At 34.4% G+C, this 17,574-nt stretch overlaps 1 protein-coding gene across 8 annotated transcripts in view; it reads right to left on the bottom strand.

The window, feature by feature from the left end:
* Window positions 1-377: 377 nt before the first annotated feature.
* Asic5 (acid sensing ion channel subunit family member 5) overlaps window positions 378-17,574 on the bottom strand; it is a 38,102-nt gene continuing 20,905 nt past the window's right edge. For 5 of the 8 annotated variants that reach the window (XM_046459213.1, XM_046459212.1, XM_046459214.2 and 2 more), the window contains 8 exons: window positions 16,856-17,093; window positions 15,443-15,568; window positions 13,249-13,398; window positions 11,779-11,926; window positions 8,922-8,978; window positions 6,487-6,655; window positions 2,135-2,226; window positions 378-729 (listed from right to left, as the gene is read on the bottom strand). In XM_046459213.1, coding sequence (XP_046315169.1) covers window positions 539-729; window positions 2,135-2,226; window positions 6,487-6,655; window positions 8,922-8,978; window positions 11,779-11,926; window positions 13,249-13,398; window positions 15,443-15,568; window positions 16,856-17,093 — 1,171 coding nt within the window. In that variant the 3' untranslated portion in view covers window positions 378-538. The remainder of the gene's footprint in view (window positions 730-2,134; window positions 2,227-6,486; window positions 6,656-8,921; window positions 8,979-11,778; window positions 11,927-13,248; window positions 13,399-15,442; window positions 15,569-16,855; window positions 17,094-17,574) is intronic. The other 3 variants (XM_046459216.2, XM_046459218.2, XM_046459219.2) reach the window with 3 other exon arrangements.

The following is a 17,574-nucleotide window of genomic DNA, read 5'->3' as shown; positions in this document are numbered from 1 at the left end:
GTATATCACTGGGACTTACTGCTGATAATCTTGTAAACCTAAGGTCTTTTGTACATATGATATTTTAAAATCTTCATAAATCTCTTCCATTTTTTCCTGTAGGTAAGAGAACTTTAATCTTGCCTTTCAAAATACAAACTCCCTGGATTCTTTCACCAATATTTAAATGGTAACATTTATGTATTTAAAATTCTGAGGAATTATTTGAATGCTGTGTGTACTGTAACAAGCTGAAGATTAGCACCATCTCTAAATAGTCCCTTCCATTTTATTGTTTACAGTCAAAATATTTAACACTTAATCATTTAAGGAAAAAAAATGTAGACAAGGCCTTTTTCTTTTATGTCTATAATTAAAACAATAAAAGTACATATAGATATCTTCAATGCCTTTTATTGAACTATCAAAATGATCGCATAAAGTAACATAACAATGAATTAGCCATGAAAAATCTGAAGGTACTGAGAAGAAAAAAAACAAAGACTTTTATTCCAATTGAACATTAGCACTCTTCTATCTGATTTATTCTAACTGAACATTAGCACTCTTCTATCTGATTTTTATTCCCCAGATGATTCTGAGATGGAGGAGGCCTCTGAGTCATTTCAGGTATCTTCAGCAAAAAGAAAATGCATATCCAATAGAAATTGGTAAATAAATATTCAATAATTTCTATAATTGTGATCATACTGGCTCCACAAAACAGGCCCAGCTGACCGCCAACATCTGCTGTAATCAAAATCAATACATAAATTGTCATGGTTTTTCATAGAAAGAAAGTTAAACATTGTTAGAAGTGAAATTATTTTAAACTAATGAATAACATTATATGAAGATAGGTTAATTGTATTACCATAAAATGTGGTACAAATAAAGTAATAGCAATTCAGGTGACAATAATATTAGTCCAAACCACCTTTAAATGGAGAATTAAGGTAAACATAAAATTTCCAAAATTCTAACTCAGACTTTGGAAGATAAGAAGCCTAAGGTAAATTCATTAAGGTTCCTAGATAATTTCAAATCCAATTCTATATGTTAAATGAAAAGAAATGAGACATCCATACGACATTAGAGTTTTCTGGAAAATTAATTTCCAAGCAACTGGAAATTTAAAAGTCCATACTTTATTTCTTTTTAGACATTTATAATATTTAATTGAACTAAAATATATCAACACAGCATTGCTTTTTCAAAATGTCTTTAAATCTATGTTTATTTTATTGTTTATGCTTTTATTGTGATTAAATATCCATGTCTTAAATTTTACCATTTTAACCATTTTGAAATGTACAGCTCTGTGGCATTAACTATATTTGTATTTTTTGACACCCATCACCAACATGCATCTCTGAAACATTTTCATTTTCCCTAATGGAAACTGTTTAAACAGTAACTCCCAGCTTCCTTTAGTCCCTGTCAATCACCCTTTTACTTTTTGTCTCAGTGAATTTGACAATTCTAACACTGCCTCCTCACGCACATTACTTTATTAATCATTACTTTCTTGCCACGAGTCATTCTCAGGATCTTTCCAATTTTGTAAAGTGTGGTAATGAAGTATAGGTTTCTCCATGAGCTTTGGAGAGTTTGTAAACTTCCTCACTATCTTGGGTCTCAGCTGCTAGATCAGAGTGCTGTATTTTGCCTGACTGTAATGCTGTCTTCTGTCTTCTACCTGGCTTCCTTGAAAAGGCAATGAGATCTAGGAAGTCAGCAAGTATGTTGGTTAGGGGATGTATAATGAAAGAAAATGAGCAGTGGTTGTTCAACCAAATGCCCAATTTTGCTTGCTCATGTTCTTTTTAACCCACCCTGGGGTGGAATTCCATGTAGGGGTATGCAGAGGCTGAATTCCTCCTGCTGAAACATTACAATACCCTTGATGACAGGATTGTCCATCAAGAGAATAAAATATAAATGTGAGTCTGAAATACTGAGCATCAGCCATTTCTTTGTCAAAGCCTTTGGGATCAATTCGCAGTGTTTCTAGGGAGTGCAAAAATGTTGGATTTAAAAAGCAGTCAAATGACATTACTATTGATTATGTCTCCTCCATTGATAAGCTAAGCTGTAAATACGAAAGGAAAATAGAAAATAGAGGAACATCCAGGAAGATATAAATAATTCTTACCAAGTAACTCAGATACACTCACTGCTTTTTGTTGCTGAGTTATCTTATAGTTTAAGTCACTATAGTTTATTTCAATGTTCACAAGATTCTCCCTGGGAATGAAAACAGAATTAATGCAGCTCAACACTGACAGCTCTACTTTTATTTCCTATCTTACAAAAGTAGCACTCATTTCAATTCAGATGCTATTTAATGTTGAATTAGACACAGTATGTCTATCCATCATTAATTCAAATTAGCATCATTTCAAAGGCACTTTGGTCTTGTTGGAATTAAGAGAAACATTCTTTTCCAGACCCAACAATTTTTCCATGTCTCATTCCTGAGCTATCAGAAAAAGACATTAATTGTAAACATGTACTGATATAGACTGAAGAAGTATTTACAACTATTTATGTGTGTGTTTAGTTTCAATTCAAATCCTTGTTTTTTTCTTTGTGACTTATGTGACCCTAGAGAAATCACATTTTTACCCAAGTCTTGGTTTCCTTATCAGTGGTCAGGAGTTTTGAGTTGAAATTGCAGAGTTGTGTTGGGGAGAAATTAAGTTAATGTACATGTAGAATGGGCAAAGAACCTGGCATATAGTGAATGCCCCGTAAATGTTATTGATTTTTTTTTTTCATTGATAAAATTAAGCCAAGACTGTTTTCTTAATGTCCTCTGGAAATCTTTACAGGTGACCAGAGTGGCTAAACATTATTTGCAAATGAGAGTTCTCTATAATTTGGAGATCCTCACTTTTTTGCAAAAGTCTACTTTGAACTTCAATAACACATTGAAATGCTTCCTGTATTTCAACTTGTATGCCTAACAGTTTAACACATTCCAATTAAACTCCTGATATTTTCCCCATTTATAAAGTTTCAAACCCCATAGCCAATTCAACAGGAAATCCTATTTGTCTCATCTTCAGAATACCTCTAGTGTCCCACCAGCTCACAGCCCATTCATTGCTGCATCTTTGCCCAAACAGCCCTAGTCTTCCACCTGGATTTTTGCATTAGCCTTCTGACTTCCACTTTTAAGGTACTTTATCTCAACAAATACACATGCTCTGTTCTTTATATAATAACCAAAATGTACTCTTGCAACTGCTGGATCATAATACTTTTGCTCAACCCAACCCTTTCCCTGAGACTTCCCATGTAATCTTAATGAAACTCCTCCATGAACTTTGGAGAACCACTGCTTCAGGTTTTTGCTCACTGTCACCTTCTCAGGAAGGTCTTTCCTGATCATAATCCATAATCCTAAGAATAACTTCTCTGACTCTGGCTTCCTAGACCACTTTCTACCGTTTCTCCTGCCATAGCAACTAGAGCCATCTAATGTGAGTATGTACACTTCATGTCTATTTCCATCCCAAAGGAATCAGGCATAATAAGGCAGCATTCTTATCTTTCTTATACTGAGGTATCCTTAATGCCTAGAATATCCCTTGAATTTTAACACACATAAGAGGTGTTCATTTATATTTGTAAAAATGGTAAAAGATGGGCTGGGGTTGTGGCTCAGTGGTAGAGCACTTGCCTAGCATATGTGAGGCACTGGATTCAATCCTCATCAACACATAAAAGTAAATAAATGAAACAAAGGTCTATCAACATCTAAAAATTTTTTTAAATGGTAGAAGATAACAAGTTAAAGATGAAACCAATATATGAGTGGATAAATATTAACTTCTCCATGTGATAAGCAGAACTGGAAACCAGCTTCCTCATGATTGTTAGCTGGATAATAGTTATGACTGAGAATGGATCCTATTAGTAATTATTCCTGGAATTATGTCATGTTCTTTATCATATCTAAGGAGTGTGGCTGTAAATCATTTTCTTTATTGTTTACAGATTTTTTAATCAATATTCCCAAATATACTTAATTCAAAATGCATCATTAATATGTGTACTTAATTTCCATTGGTGTAACCATGAGTAACAGAAGAATTTGCAACGTTTAAAGAGATAATCAGGGGGCATAGTAATGTTTACAAATAATAAAGCAGTTGGCAAAGTGAAAGAAATAATCAAGTTGTCTTGGAAGTTCAGAAATTTTAGTAATATTCCAATCATTTTGTCCTCCATTGTACTCTAATTTGCATGTACCCTGATAATATTGTTTAATTTCACAAGCACAACATTCATAATCATTTCCAAGCATTATCCATCTGTGTTTCTGATATAAGATAAATTCCTTTCCTATAAAAAATATTGTGATATTTACTCTACTTCACTCAGACAGCTGATATGACCAATAATTGAGTCTCACCAAACGTATGACGCCTGGTAGTAGTGAGTTTATTCAATGGAGTCCAATAACATTTGCTTGAAAGGCACAAGTATAAAATAAAATCTGGGTTTTAATAAGGGCAAAGAGAACAAATAAAAATGAGTATTTATTATGTTACTAAATGCAGAGGAAATGCTTCCAGGTTCTTGAACATAAGTGCTTCATTAAAGGGAGTGAACTGGTTTTCTAAAAATTGATTTCATTCAATTTTAATTTAAAAATTTGTTAACACAGAAAAACCTTAAAACTTCATTTGTATAACTGATGAAATCAATTTTATTTCAGCCAAATTTACCACTTTAGTCACCTCCACACTGCATGCTTCTGTAAGGCTGATCTTCTCCCCTTAATAATGAGGCTCAGCAGCTGCCCCATGAAACCCCGAACTGCCATAGTCTGGGGTTGATTTCTGCCATACAGAGGCTTAACCGTTAAATTAGAGATTGCTTCTTTTTAAATCATATTTCTGCTAAGATTTCATGTTTTCTCTCCTGACTAATTGTATATGTGTTTGCCGATTTATGACTCTATTATTTCCGATAACACTACACAGACAAGTTTCTCTTTCTAGCATCAGGGCAAGCCCTGAGTCCCACACATTTGCTCAGCTATCTATCTGTCTTAGGCCTGTGGTAACAGCCTCCACCACTCACAACCACTGAGTTCCCTGCAAGTCACTAATGATAGGATTAGTTAGAGAACTATTCATGATAATCTGAGTTCAGTATTTTCTAGTATCATCTTGTGGAATTCATGGATTTCTTTTCTAATTCACCAGTAAGTCTCCAAAATCATGCCTACATTCCTTGCAAATTAAACAATTTTGAACTTCAGGAGATCTCTAATAGCTGAGATCATCTAAGACATATTTAAATATAACAGACATAATACTACAAATGAATCAGTTCCCCATATTAAAATGAAATAGAAAAAGATATCTGTATTGGAGTTAGCACTATAAATAAAGACTAATTGCAAATTTCTACCTCTCTATCATTTAATATACTAAGTATTTGAAATCATACCCTAAGAGCCCTATCTTGATACAAATACATTTTTCTTTCTGATTTGTAAAGATAATTTTATTGTCTACTTACATGGTTGAACTTTTAAATTTTAATTAAAATAAATTCCAAGGTAAAGCTGAATCAAAACATGCTTTCAAAAGTTAGTTACTTGACTGTGCAAATACAAATCAAGTTTAAATTAGTTAATATTAAATTATTTTAATAGATAAAATTATAAATACCAATATGCAATTGTCATTGTTTCAGGTCTAGGACTAAAATATATAAATAAGAAACAAAGAAAAATGTTAAGTTTACTCCCTTGTTTAAAAGAATAAGCAAGAAATCCATAAGACATTTCATTTATAATTTCTAAGAGCAACATGGTATAACTGGAGAATTTAATATTCAGTTAACCAGGGAAACTGCAATCTGGTATCTTTGTGAAAAAGACCTGTGGATAAGTTTTCAAGCATAATTGCTTTCTGTGCAATTGACTATCTTGATAGGTCAGTTACTTGAATTAGAGTGTACTTTAATTTCCTCTGTTGTGCAATGACAATAGTAATTTCTGTTCCAATTTACCTTACACAGTTCTTAGGAGACTCAAACTATAAAATATAAAGTTAGGAAATTTTCATATTTTTAGGCATCAAAATGATATTAGTTAGCATTCTTATTTCCCCAGTTGGGACGATGAAAGTGTGATCTTGTACCTCCTAAATGACGTCAACAAGCAGAGCCCTTGTCCTGGGACATGATTTCATGATTTGATAGAGCTAAAGGCACCAGGAGAGGGCAGAAGATTGAGAAGTTCCTGGGTCCAGGGCAATAACAGACTGAGCAAATGCTTTCAGCAAATATCAGTTGATTTTCACACAATTAAAGTAAGGAGATGAAAGACATGATCTTGCCTACTGATAAATTTCTATGCTGTCATTGTTAATTCAATTATGTAAGCCACTCCCTCCCTTGATTGATCAGCATTTTATTTTCTGAAACTTGAAGTTTTCAATGAAGATAAAAATGAATGATTTATGAGACTAATAAGATTACCTGATATAATCGCGGCTTTGATTCAACTTCTTGGAAAGATATTTTAAAGCTTTTTGACTTGGAAAAGATGAATAAGAAATGGTAGCAGGGTATTCAGTTTCTTCACAAGAAACAGGGCAGCTAGAATTGTGGGTTCCCATCGTACATAATCCCTTAAATTCAATGTGGTCTGAAATGCAAATCAGGACAGGATATTAGGGAAGAATATTTCACAATGGGGAGAACAGAACTTTTAAAATAAATAATGTAAAAATGTTTCTATATGTTTCTATATATAAAGTATATATATATATATATATATATACGTTTATATATGTATACACACAATTATTTATATATGTGTGTTTGTATACACACACATATATAAAAGTGTGTGTGTGTATCCCCAATACTGGGGATTGGACCCAGGACCTTATGCAAGCCTGCTCTACCACAGAGCAGTCCAATGTTACCCCAGTCCAATGTTAATTTTACTTTTAATTTTTAAAAAAATATCAGATATTGTCACTATTTTCTGAACAAATGATGTTTATATTTCACTGTTAATGCAGCAAAGAAGACAGGATACAAAGAGTTGCTAACTTTGAATTCATTGAGTCACTGGAAACTTCATTAGAAATAAAGTCTTTTCAGCAAATGTCTGGGTATATTTCCATAAAATATCACCTATTTGCACAAGAGAGGGATGAGAAGTTTTTTTTTTTTTTTTTTTTTTTTTTTTTTTTTTTTTTTTTTGTGTGTGTGTGTGTGACATTGTATTACTTTGAGAGGAATTTTCAAATATAATCAGAAAGCCAATGACTTGGGTTTAAACTGAATTCATCTTGTTTCAACAAAATGAATTCATCTTGTTTCAATACATAATGGTGTGAAACAGTGTTGCTGGTGTTTGGAGTGCTATTTCTGTGGACCAGTAACTTTTCAATCAGCCACTAGATTCTCTTCTGTCCTTCTTTAGTTCCACCAAGCCATGAATGCACATGTGTCTGGGGGGAGGGAAGGGGTCTCTGGAGGAGGTGTTTCCTTTGCACCACCTCCCAGAGCCCATTCTCACTGCTCCTCACCCTGTCTCTACTCAGACTCACCTTTTTCTCTTGGTTTTAATGCAGAAAACCTTTGTTTTTGTGAACCTGTTGTTCACCAAAACCCCTTGATCAGGGGCCACCTTTGGGCTTGTTTTCCATTCTCTAACACTGATACTCCTTTGGTGTGTAACTTTGCATACATCCTCTTATTCTTTAAGATTATTAGTAAAATCATCACTCTTTGCCTACACTCACATACACTCACACTGTCACTATGTTTGTTTACACACTCACACATGCGCACACATACCCTTACACTCTTTCACTCATGCTCACATACACTAATATATTCTTATACACTGATACTCTCCCCCTCCCTCTCTCTCTCTCTCTCTCTCTCACACACACACACACACACACACTCCCTACACATTTGTGACCCTGTCATCCCACAACAATCCCTGAAGAAATGCTTACAGGGAGTAACAACACCCCACCACCACCACCAGCTCTCCTTCCAGCCTCCAACAGGGATGGGAAATTGGAAGAAATTTGGCAACATAATTTGAACTCTTTGCACATTTAGCTTGTGGGCTATAGAAAAATATAAGATCCTTTCTACTCATACTGATATATTGAAATGTTTTACAGTTATTTAAAAGAAGCTGTTAAATCTATTCCTGCTGTCCGGGAGATATTTCCATAATGCATTAGAAAACCACCTTTCATAAAGTGTATGTATTAGGATTCCATTTAGTAAACAACCAATGATTTAAGGTCATAAATATGAATCTATATATCTGGAGAAAGTTATGGAGGAACCCATAAGAATGTTAACATTGGTTCAAAATTGAGACAGGTATGTAAGAAAAATAAAAGGCTATTTAGGAAGAAGCTGTTCCCAATAAATAAAGTGTGTGCAGTTATGATTTCATTTATGTAAAAATTTCATATGTAATATGAACATATAATAAAATGAATAAATGAAAGAATAATTCTCAGAATAATTCCTGAAGGGATAGAGCTTTTATTGATTTTTACATAATTTATTTTCTATTTGGTAATATTTAAACTATTCACAAAAATATTTTACTTATGTAAAAAAGTAAGTCTATTTTATTATTTTAAAAGAACAAAAATTGAAAAACGACATGAAGATTTAAAAATAAAAGCCAGAACACTGGTACTGTTACTTGGCTTCTGTGTATATTTCAGTGACATATTTCTTGGAATCAGAGGGGTTTTGTTTGGTTTGTCTATGTTTATGTAAATTGTTTAAGAATGTTAAAAATTCCCTGCTATTGTCTATTTTCTGTTTTATTTTTGGGCTATCCAAACTATGATTTGGGGTCTTATATTACTCTAAGTAACATTAATATAAATCCTGAAAACAAAAATTAAGCCACTTACCAAGCATAGGAGAAACACAGTTGTAGTATTTTTGTAGGTCACATTCTATCCCATTTCCTTAAAAACAAGTAATATATATTTACTTTTATTTTATTTATTGATTGATTGATTGACTGACTGCTGGCAATTGAACCCAGGACCTCATGCCCTACCACTAAGCTACACCTCCAGGCCTAGAACTTTGCATTTTATAAAATAAAGCAGCCTAATGCAAAAATACATTTCATACCCACATCCCTCCAATCATCCACCGATTCCATCCATGCACATGGATATTTATGTAATGTGAGTACGAAAAAAATGTTAGGATCCAATGAAAGTTAAAGTTGAGAGGAAAATAGTTTTTTATTATTTCTTTCCATTTGTCTAGACAATTCTAAAACCTTTAAGTGGGAATAATATTTTTAAATAATTAAAAATTTTTAAATTTTTAAATTAAATAATTTAAAATTGATAATATTTAAATAATAATTTAAAATTGCTTTCAGAGTTATCATCTCTCTTGGTCCTTCATCACACAAACAAACACACACACACACACAACTTGCTTGATGGTCCTTCTAGGGGTAGGATGGAGGCAGAAAAGTACCAATATTTGTTAAGCACCTTTTGTGGATCGTGAGACAAATAACAAAATCAATATACATTCAAACTGAGTTTTATCCCTGGGATGATTCTAAATCCTTAGACTTTGAACTTTAATATTTCTCTATTGCTATAACCCATGTGGTCTCTAAGGTTAGCCAGAGTGTTTATTCAATAATCCTGAAAATCAGGATATTGTCCGCTTAGAATTTGTGAACAATTTGTGAAATGCTTGCCTCACTACAAGAAAGTGTTCTTTGTGAAGGAACTGCCAGAAATGAAAAACAGAATATTTGCCTCTGACATTGTCAGTAAAAAACCTGATTTTTCCAGATTGTTCCTTAATTTTCACAATAATATTTCTTCCATGATAAGAGACAATGGAATTTTGGAAACAATTCATATCTCAGGGAATCTGGAACAGCCAAATGTCACAAAACTTGCGTTTCTCAGTCATATTTAAATATAACAAGCCAAGCAAGGTGGTGCATGCTGGTAATCCTAGTGGCTCAGGAGGGAGACAGTAGGATCACAAATTCAAAGCCAGCCTCAGCAAAAGTAAGGCACTAAGCAACTCAGTGAGAACTTGTCTCTAATAAAATACAAAATAGGGCTGGGGAGGTGGCTCATTGGTTGATGTCCCCCTGAGTTTAATTCTTGGTACCCAAGAAATAAATAAATAAACAAATAAATAAAACCAATATAATACTATAAGCTAATCAGTTTCCCACCTTACAATGGAATACTGAGATGTATATATTAGAGGCAGCAGTATAAAAGATACATAATTTCAGATTTTCTACCTGTCTGATTTGGGGTTGCGCTTCTTCAAATTATTAATGGTGTTACTTTAGCTAATTCACTTTATAAGTCTCAGTTTTCTCTTCTGTAAGCATAGGGAGGGATATGTGAGGATTTAACCAAATCACATGATAGTCCTGTAAACACTTCATGCATCCTGAGGTTCACACAGATGCCATGCTCTGTATTTTATGCAGCATCTTTCCTAGTTGCTGATTCTTATTAATTATTCAGTTTGTATTTTGTAAAACATAATAAATTTTAAAATATTGGGAATTCTCCGGGAATCCCCAGGAGAACTCCAAAGTATCGTGAGAACTGCAAAATAGCGGCCGAGGCAGATAGTAACGCCTCGCCTGTCAATCAATACTATTGGCAAAATGCCAGGGGCCATTCCGACTCGGCTGTGGCTCTCAGCAAAATATAAACATCATGCAGCATGAACCAATTCAGACTTATCTCCACTAATGTTTCCAATATAATTGGGAACGGCATATCAGAGCCAGAGACAGAAGTTTTATAAAGTGTCAGTTTTTTTGGAGGAGCAGGGGATGTGGGTGGTGTTCAGAGATAAGTCATCTAGATTCTAGAAAGAAGGAAGGAAATGATGATTTGAACTCCCTGGAAAAGTTTGCCAGTTACATAGTCGTGTTATAAGAGGCAGCATTATTATAAGTCTTTGTGTATGTGTGTGAGAAGAAGAGAGGGGGAGAGAGGGAGAGGAAGCAAAGAGTGCATAATGGCAAACTGGTATAGCCAAACAGGTTTTGCCCCACTCCAGCCCCCATCTCCATGAGGAAGGTGAAGAAAACTGAATGAAAATGCCCAGCATTTATCTAGACTCCATTCTATTCCGTGTCAGCCACTTTTAAAACCACTTACATGCTTTTTCCGTCTTTGAGACAACCCTATAAGGTGGAAAAACCTTCTCCCCATTTTATAAGCATAGAGAGGTTACATGACTTGGTCAAGATCACCTAGATCAGAAATTGTGAGGCTGAGATGCCTCACAATTGGATTTGATTCATAACCATCCTGCTCTCCTGCCCTCTTCAAGGCCTGCCTCATATCCCTGATCCTGGAAATGTCTCCAATTGTATGCAAAGGAGGTTTGAAGCTACCTTCACGCTCACAAAGAAATCTCCAGGGTCAAAAACTCTACATACATGAGTTTATTTTTCTTTCAAATTATGAAAACCTTTATGTGGTTGTTTTAAATATTTGAGAGCATCCAATTTTAACCTTTGGAATAAGAATATAGGACCCATCCTGATAACACAATTTTCTTTTCTCTAAATCTCTGCAATGACTCCAGGATTTCAAATTTATCAGTTGAGATTACATTTGGCAAGTGGATGATTCTCCAGAATAAAATTTCACCAGAATGGAAAACAATTTAATTACATGTTGATTTCCTAAGGATCAAATTAAGCAAATATAATTGAGTGTGGGAGGGTCACTGTTTATTTACCTGGAAGCAGGAAAGGCAAACATCCGCATTGCTTTTCTATGAGCTGGGCTTTGCATTCCTTCAAACAACCATAAGTGCTGTAGTGACGAAAATTCTGGAGCTTGATGTTAGGCTTGCATTCTCCCCAAGGGTATTCTTGGTGAACTGTCTTAAGATCAAAATTAAGACCTGATGCAGCAGGAGATTTACCTCAGTCATTATACCCATTTTCCATTAGAGAGACAGCAGACACTAATTTTGTTTTTGGTGGGACAGGGTAGTACCAGGGATTGAACCTGAACCCAGGGGCTCTTAAACACCAAGCCACATCCTCAGCCCTTTTTATTTTAAGATGGGATTGTACTAAATTGCTTAGGTCCTTCCAATTTTGCGGAGGCTGGCTTTGAACTTTCAGTCCTCCTATCTCAACCTCCAGAGCCTCTGTGATTACAGACATGCACCATGGTACCAGGCCAGACACTTTTAAAATTTTCTCTCAGAGCTCCATGATGTTTTTAAATGTAGTACATTTGCCTGTTTTTTCTACCCAATTAACCTGAATGTCCCTGAAGATTTTTAGTGGTCTTTCATTGACATTTTTCTCAAATGCCAATCTATAATATCAGCAGACTAATCATTCAAAAAAGGACACATACAAGGAAAAAAAACTCATTTATGTAAATATTATATTAGCATATAGATAAGCCCAACCACAAAACCAAAATCGCAAACAAAAAAGCTTTTATTGAGTACCAATTATATGCCAGCCAATAAAGCTAGTATTTTCTTTGTGTTACTTCACTTAAGCTTCATATACTTATGAAAGGGAAGTATTACCCTCCTCAACTGCAAAAGAGAAGAGATGAAAAACTCATAAATATAATTAAGGAAATAAATGACTGTAAGTGGCTGGAAAATGGAAACCTGGAGGACCAGCCCCAACTCCAAGATTGCCTGAACTTGTCTCTTTTATTTTCTCCTTCCCACATAGTTCCAATGAGAACACACAGTTCAAGCAGCTTAGGCCTATCCTCATTTTTTTTTTTTTTTTTTTTTTTTGGAACATGGGTAGGTGGATCCCGGGATTGAACTCAGAGGCACTTGACCACTAAGCCACATGCCCAGTACTATTTTGTATTTTATTTAGAGACAGGGTCTTACTGAGTGGCTTAGCACTTCACTTTTGCTGAGGCTGGCTTTGAACTCGCCTCCAGAGCAGCTGGGATTACAGGTGTGTGCCACCAGTTCCTGACTATCCTCATTCTTAATTTCTAATGAAGCTCAGTCACCTTGGTTTGGATAGGCTTCCCAACTTTCTCTATGTTGTATAGGTAGATTCATTGCTTTTACTGTATATTTGTCTCCAGATAGAGGAAAAGAACTTAATTAAAACTTTGGAATTTCCCACCATGGTGTAAAAGCATAAAGAAAAGGATTTCTAGTGAAAAAGTACTCTTTACAAAATTAATTCATTCTCCATCCCATCTTTACCTTCAGCTGGCGGATTGTTACCCGGGTGTGCATTCCCACGGGAGAGTACAACCCTAGGCCAACAAACTGTGGCTCCTTCTTGGGTGAGTGAATAACAAAGATGATCCCAGCATCAGCAAAACCCAGGCCTGGGGAGTCAGTAAACTCCTCCTGAAATGAAAATGCAGGTTTCCTCAAATTGCAGACTAATTAAATCAGTTCTACACAGCTTGAGTTTCATCAAATCTCATGATGGTATTGGACTTACGTAAAATCAATTGTTTCATATTCCAATTCAATCTTTTATATAAAAGGTATGAAAATTAAATGGCTATGACATACTTTCCATGTTTGAATCACAACTCTCGACCTCTGCATTTTTCTACTTTTCACCCTACATGGAAGCTGGGACCCTGGTCATGGCTAATAATCTGATTTCCTCTGCTCCTCTCCTCCCCAACTGCCATTTCATTGCTTTCTCTGGCTGTTCTCTTTGATTCATGTGTTTTAGAGAATCTTTTGTCACTTGTTTTGGTATTAAAATCCCTGTCCTTATTCAAAATTCAAATTTATTTTTCCCATGTTAGTGAAGGTTGACCCTGATTCTGTAACACTAGTGTTATTTTGATATAAAATTTCGGCCCCATAAAGAAATTTAAGATGATATTTTCAGTGACTTTGTCATTAGTTGTACTTTTAGGCTGTACGTAGTACCAAGAATAAAGTTGAGGATAAGATGATTTTTTTTTCAGTGGGAATAACTGCTTATGCAATTACTTTAATAAACAGGCTTAATATTTTATTTACAACACAGAATGCTGTATCTCCTGGGGCTGTTATAACCCTCTAAAAAGCAGTTAAGTGGCAAGTCTGGAAAAATATCTCAATGCTGATTGATTACTTATGCAGCATTGCATTGAAGATGTATATTTTATTTGGATTATGAAATTATGTAAGAAATTTAGGTTGTAAAATTTGTAATTAATATTTGAACTGACCACAGGGCTAATATTTGAATGACATGAAAATATTGATCAAATATATATATATATATATATATATATATATGAAATATATGTATAGGAAGGGGCATTGTAGTGTGCAGTGTTGTATTTGGACATAAATAAAAATATCTTTAATTGGATACAAAAGGTGAGTACAAGTATCTTAACAGAAATTCCTTAAAAGTAGCCAATGGAGGCTGAGGCAAAAAGTTCAAAGCCAGCCACAGAAACTCAGTGAATACCTAAGCAATTAAGGGAAACCCTGTCTCAAAATAAAATTAAAAAAATAAAAAGGTCTAGGGATGTTGATCAGTGTTTACACACCCCTGGATTCAATTCCCCATACCAAAAGTAAATACATACATACATACATAAACAAAATAGCCAATGACTTCCTTTATGTCAATTAGGAGATTATATAATTTGGTGGGATTCAAGAGACCAGGCTTATTTGTCATCTTTGCCATTAATTGATTGCATAATTCTGAATTTCTAACCTATAAGTATTTTATAATCCTCGTTTATAAATCTACAGAGTAGAAAACCTCTACATGTGTAATAGTGGAAGAGGTTCGCAAGACACAAAATGAGAATCAACCATGAACTGGAGCTATACCAGGCACTCTTGAAGACATCACCATTGCATTTCTCAGGAGTCTCAACACCTGCCTCTGAGGTCTAGATTCATAAAATGTCTTAGTCCAACTATAACTTTCCCAAACTAGACTTGAGCAAAGTCCAGTCTATAATATATGTATAGCAATTATTTTCTCATCAATTTTTCCAGATTCAGATTCTATGATTTATCAAATGTGAATATATGGTTCCTCTCTAAAATATACTTCATGAAAATCTTAACCAAAATTATTTCTTAAATGCATAGAGTCATCTTAAATTAACTCTATACTTTGCAACTTAGAAATCTCTGGTTTCCTTATTTTGTGGCAAGAAGAATTCTTGGAGTTACATTAACAGAGATAAGTAGGACAACTAAAACTCTTGAGATTCTACCTCAAAATTAGGACGTTTTAATCTCTAAGTCAATTATTACATAGAACTCAGAGGACACTAGGCTGAACTGATAAAAACAGAAATAATGTCCAACTGTTAAGAGATATTTGACAGGGTAAAATATTAAAAAAAAAAAAAAAAAAAAAACATGTGTCCCCTATTTGTTTGGAATCCTGGCTAGATTGAAGAAAATTCAATACCTGATTGACATCGAAGAGCAGGCTTAAGCCTCTTCCAGAGACACTCACTTTTTTCCATCCTTGGATATTTTCACCATGGTTAAAAGTAAAGCAATTTCCATATTCAGTGAATACATGTTTAAAGTCCTCCAATATAAAAATGAACCAAATAAAACACAATCAGTTGGGTATTTTCATCACTCCTAAGGTTTAAATTGCCATACCTTTTTTTTTTTTTTTTTTAATCATGATGTCTAAACAATACAGAAATACTAGATAGAATGTTCTGGTGACTTATGTGTGTATTCATTAATAATTTTTATTTCTCTTTAATATATACTTGTGAATTTGCATGTTATTCCTTAAATGAGACATTTTCACATAAAATTAACATGTTTTTATGAAATTACTAAGAAATTACTTCTTTTTATTACCTACCTTATTACCAAGGCTTCTGGAAACATGCTTTTGCTGGTGAAGAACAGCTTCCATAATCCACACTTGAGGAATCACCTGTCCTTCATTCATATGTTTATGGGGGAGGTGTCGATCACATTATCTACCCCTTGACCTCCTCCAGCCACCCCAGAGGCATGCATGTGATATAAGCTGAGCTGATCTCAGTACCTGACCCTGACCCTGTGGCTTTGGTGATTGGTTCATGAATTCATGTGTCCTTATAAGAGCTAATCAATCTTCCATAGGATTACTGCATTGAAAACTGGAGCTCTAGCCTATCATAATGAAAGTCAAGGGTTCCCTTTAGCCATTTTTGCTCTATGGAGGGAGAACTCATACAGAAAGAAGCCAACCTGTGTTAGGAGACAGAAACAATGATAGAAAGTACAGGATAACCTTGTAGTCCCTTTATGTACCATTTTTGAACCTATTTCCTCCTCTAGGAGTACCCAATTAAACCAGTTTATTCCTTGTACTTTTCAGCTTACCAGAATTGGGTTTCTGTAATATGCCACTGAAAAACTCATTTCTGGTACAAAATTTCCTGGTGGTGAGTTGAAATATATTGGTAAGTAAAAAGCAAGATAGAAAAACCTCCTTAAGAAGAATATAGGATATATCTTGTCAATTTCTTCATCTCTGACAGCCATCTCTCAGGCATTTCTATTTGTCTACTATATGCTACCAAAAGGTTAAGGAATTGTACCCCAGAACTATGAATTTGTGAAGTTTACTTAGACTCCTTTAACACAGACTTCAGAATTGGCTGTGGAGTAAAAATATGGGACCAAGTTGCCTTCAAATCTCTTTATTAGCGGACTCCAGATATTCTACTTTTTATCTTAAATGTGGATTAATTTCATAGATGATAACAGAATTACATGTGTTATGAGCAAGTAAACTTTATCTCAATGTAAAACAGTACCAAAAAGCAGCTTATTATATTCATCATATGATAAACTATCAAATCATTACCTTTGGGCCACATGGTATTCCAAAAAATTCACATGCCAGCAAAGTGCTATTGTTGAGATAAAAACCATTATTCTTGATAAAATCTGTGACACTGAAGTTTTGGTGACTCTCAATAAAATCAATAGCCTCTTTAAAACCAGTAGAATTGGCACCGATTTCCTGATGATGGAGAACTTTGGATACAGTATGCCATAAGAAAACAATGATTCCAAATTTGGCTACAGCAGCTGTTTGGAACCTATTAGTAGGAATAAGGCAACCATTAGAAAAATAAAGACTTGGAACAATCTAGAAGACAGAAACAAAACATCTGGACTCTATTAATTTCTTCATATCTTCTACATTCTTTCACTTTTGCAAGATATTCAGGTCAATTGTTCTTTAACACACTGTACAAGTTATCTTATATTTAAGTATATAATTTTAATCCCCTGAAATACCTCTCACACCTTTTTCTGAATGAATCCTAATGGATCTTAGACCTAATTCTTTCTTCCTTAAAAGGCAGAGTTGAGAAAGTAGAACAAATATTCAGAAGCCATATTTCTTGGGCTCAAATCCCAGCTCTGCTATATTCATATCTTAGTTCTACATCTGCTTAGCTGAGCTGTCACTATATCTTTGAGCATTCCCTTCCTTGTATGTGTGTGGCTACATTCTGAAGTGAATTATAGGGCAGGAACCCCAAAACATGATAGCTTAGCTACCAACTCAACTTG

This window comes from Marmota monax, unplaced genomic scaffold, assembly GCF_021218885.2.
Source record: "Marmota monax isolate L192 unplaced genomic scaffold, Marmota_monax_Labrador192_F-V1.1 WCK01_AAM20220418_F8-fsc00002, whole genome shotgun sequence".
Classification (NCBI taxonomy): domain Eukaryota; kingdom Metazoa; phylum Chordata; class Mammalia; order Rodentia; family Sciuridae; genus Marmota; species Marmota monax.
The sequence above is the reverse complement of the archived record's forward strand: the minus strand, read 5'-3'. Positions and strand labels throughout refer to the sequence as shown.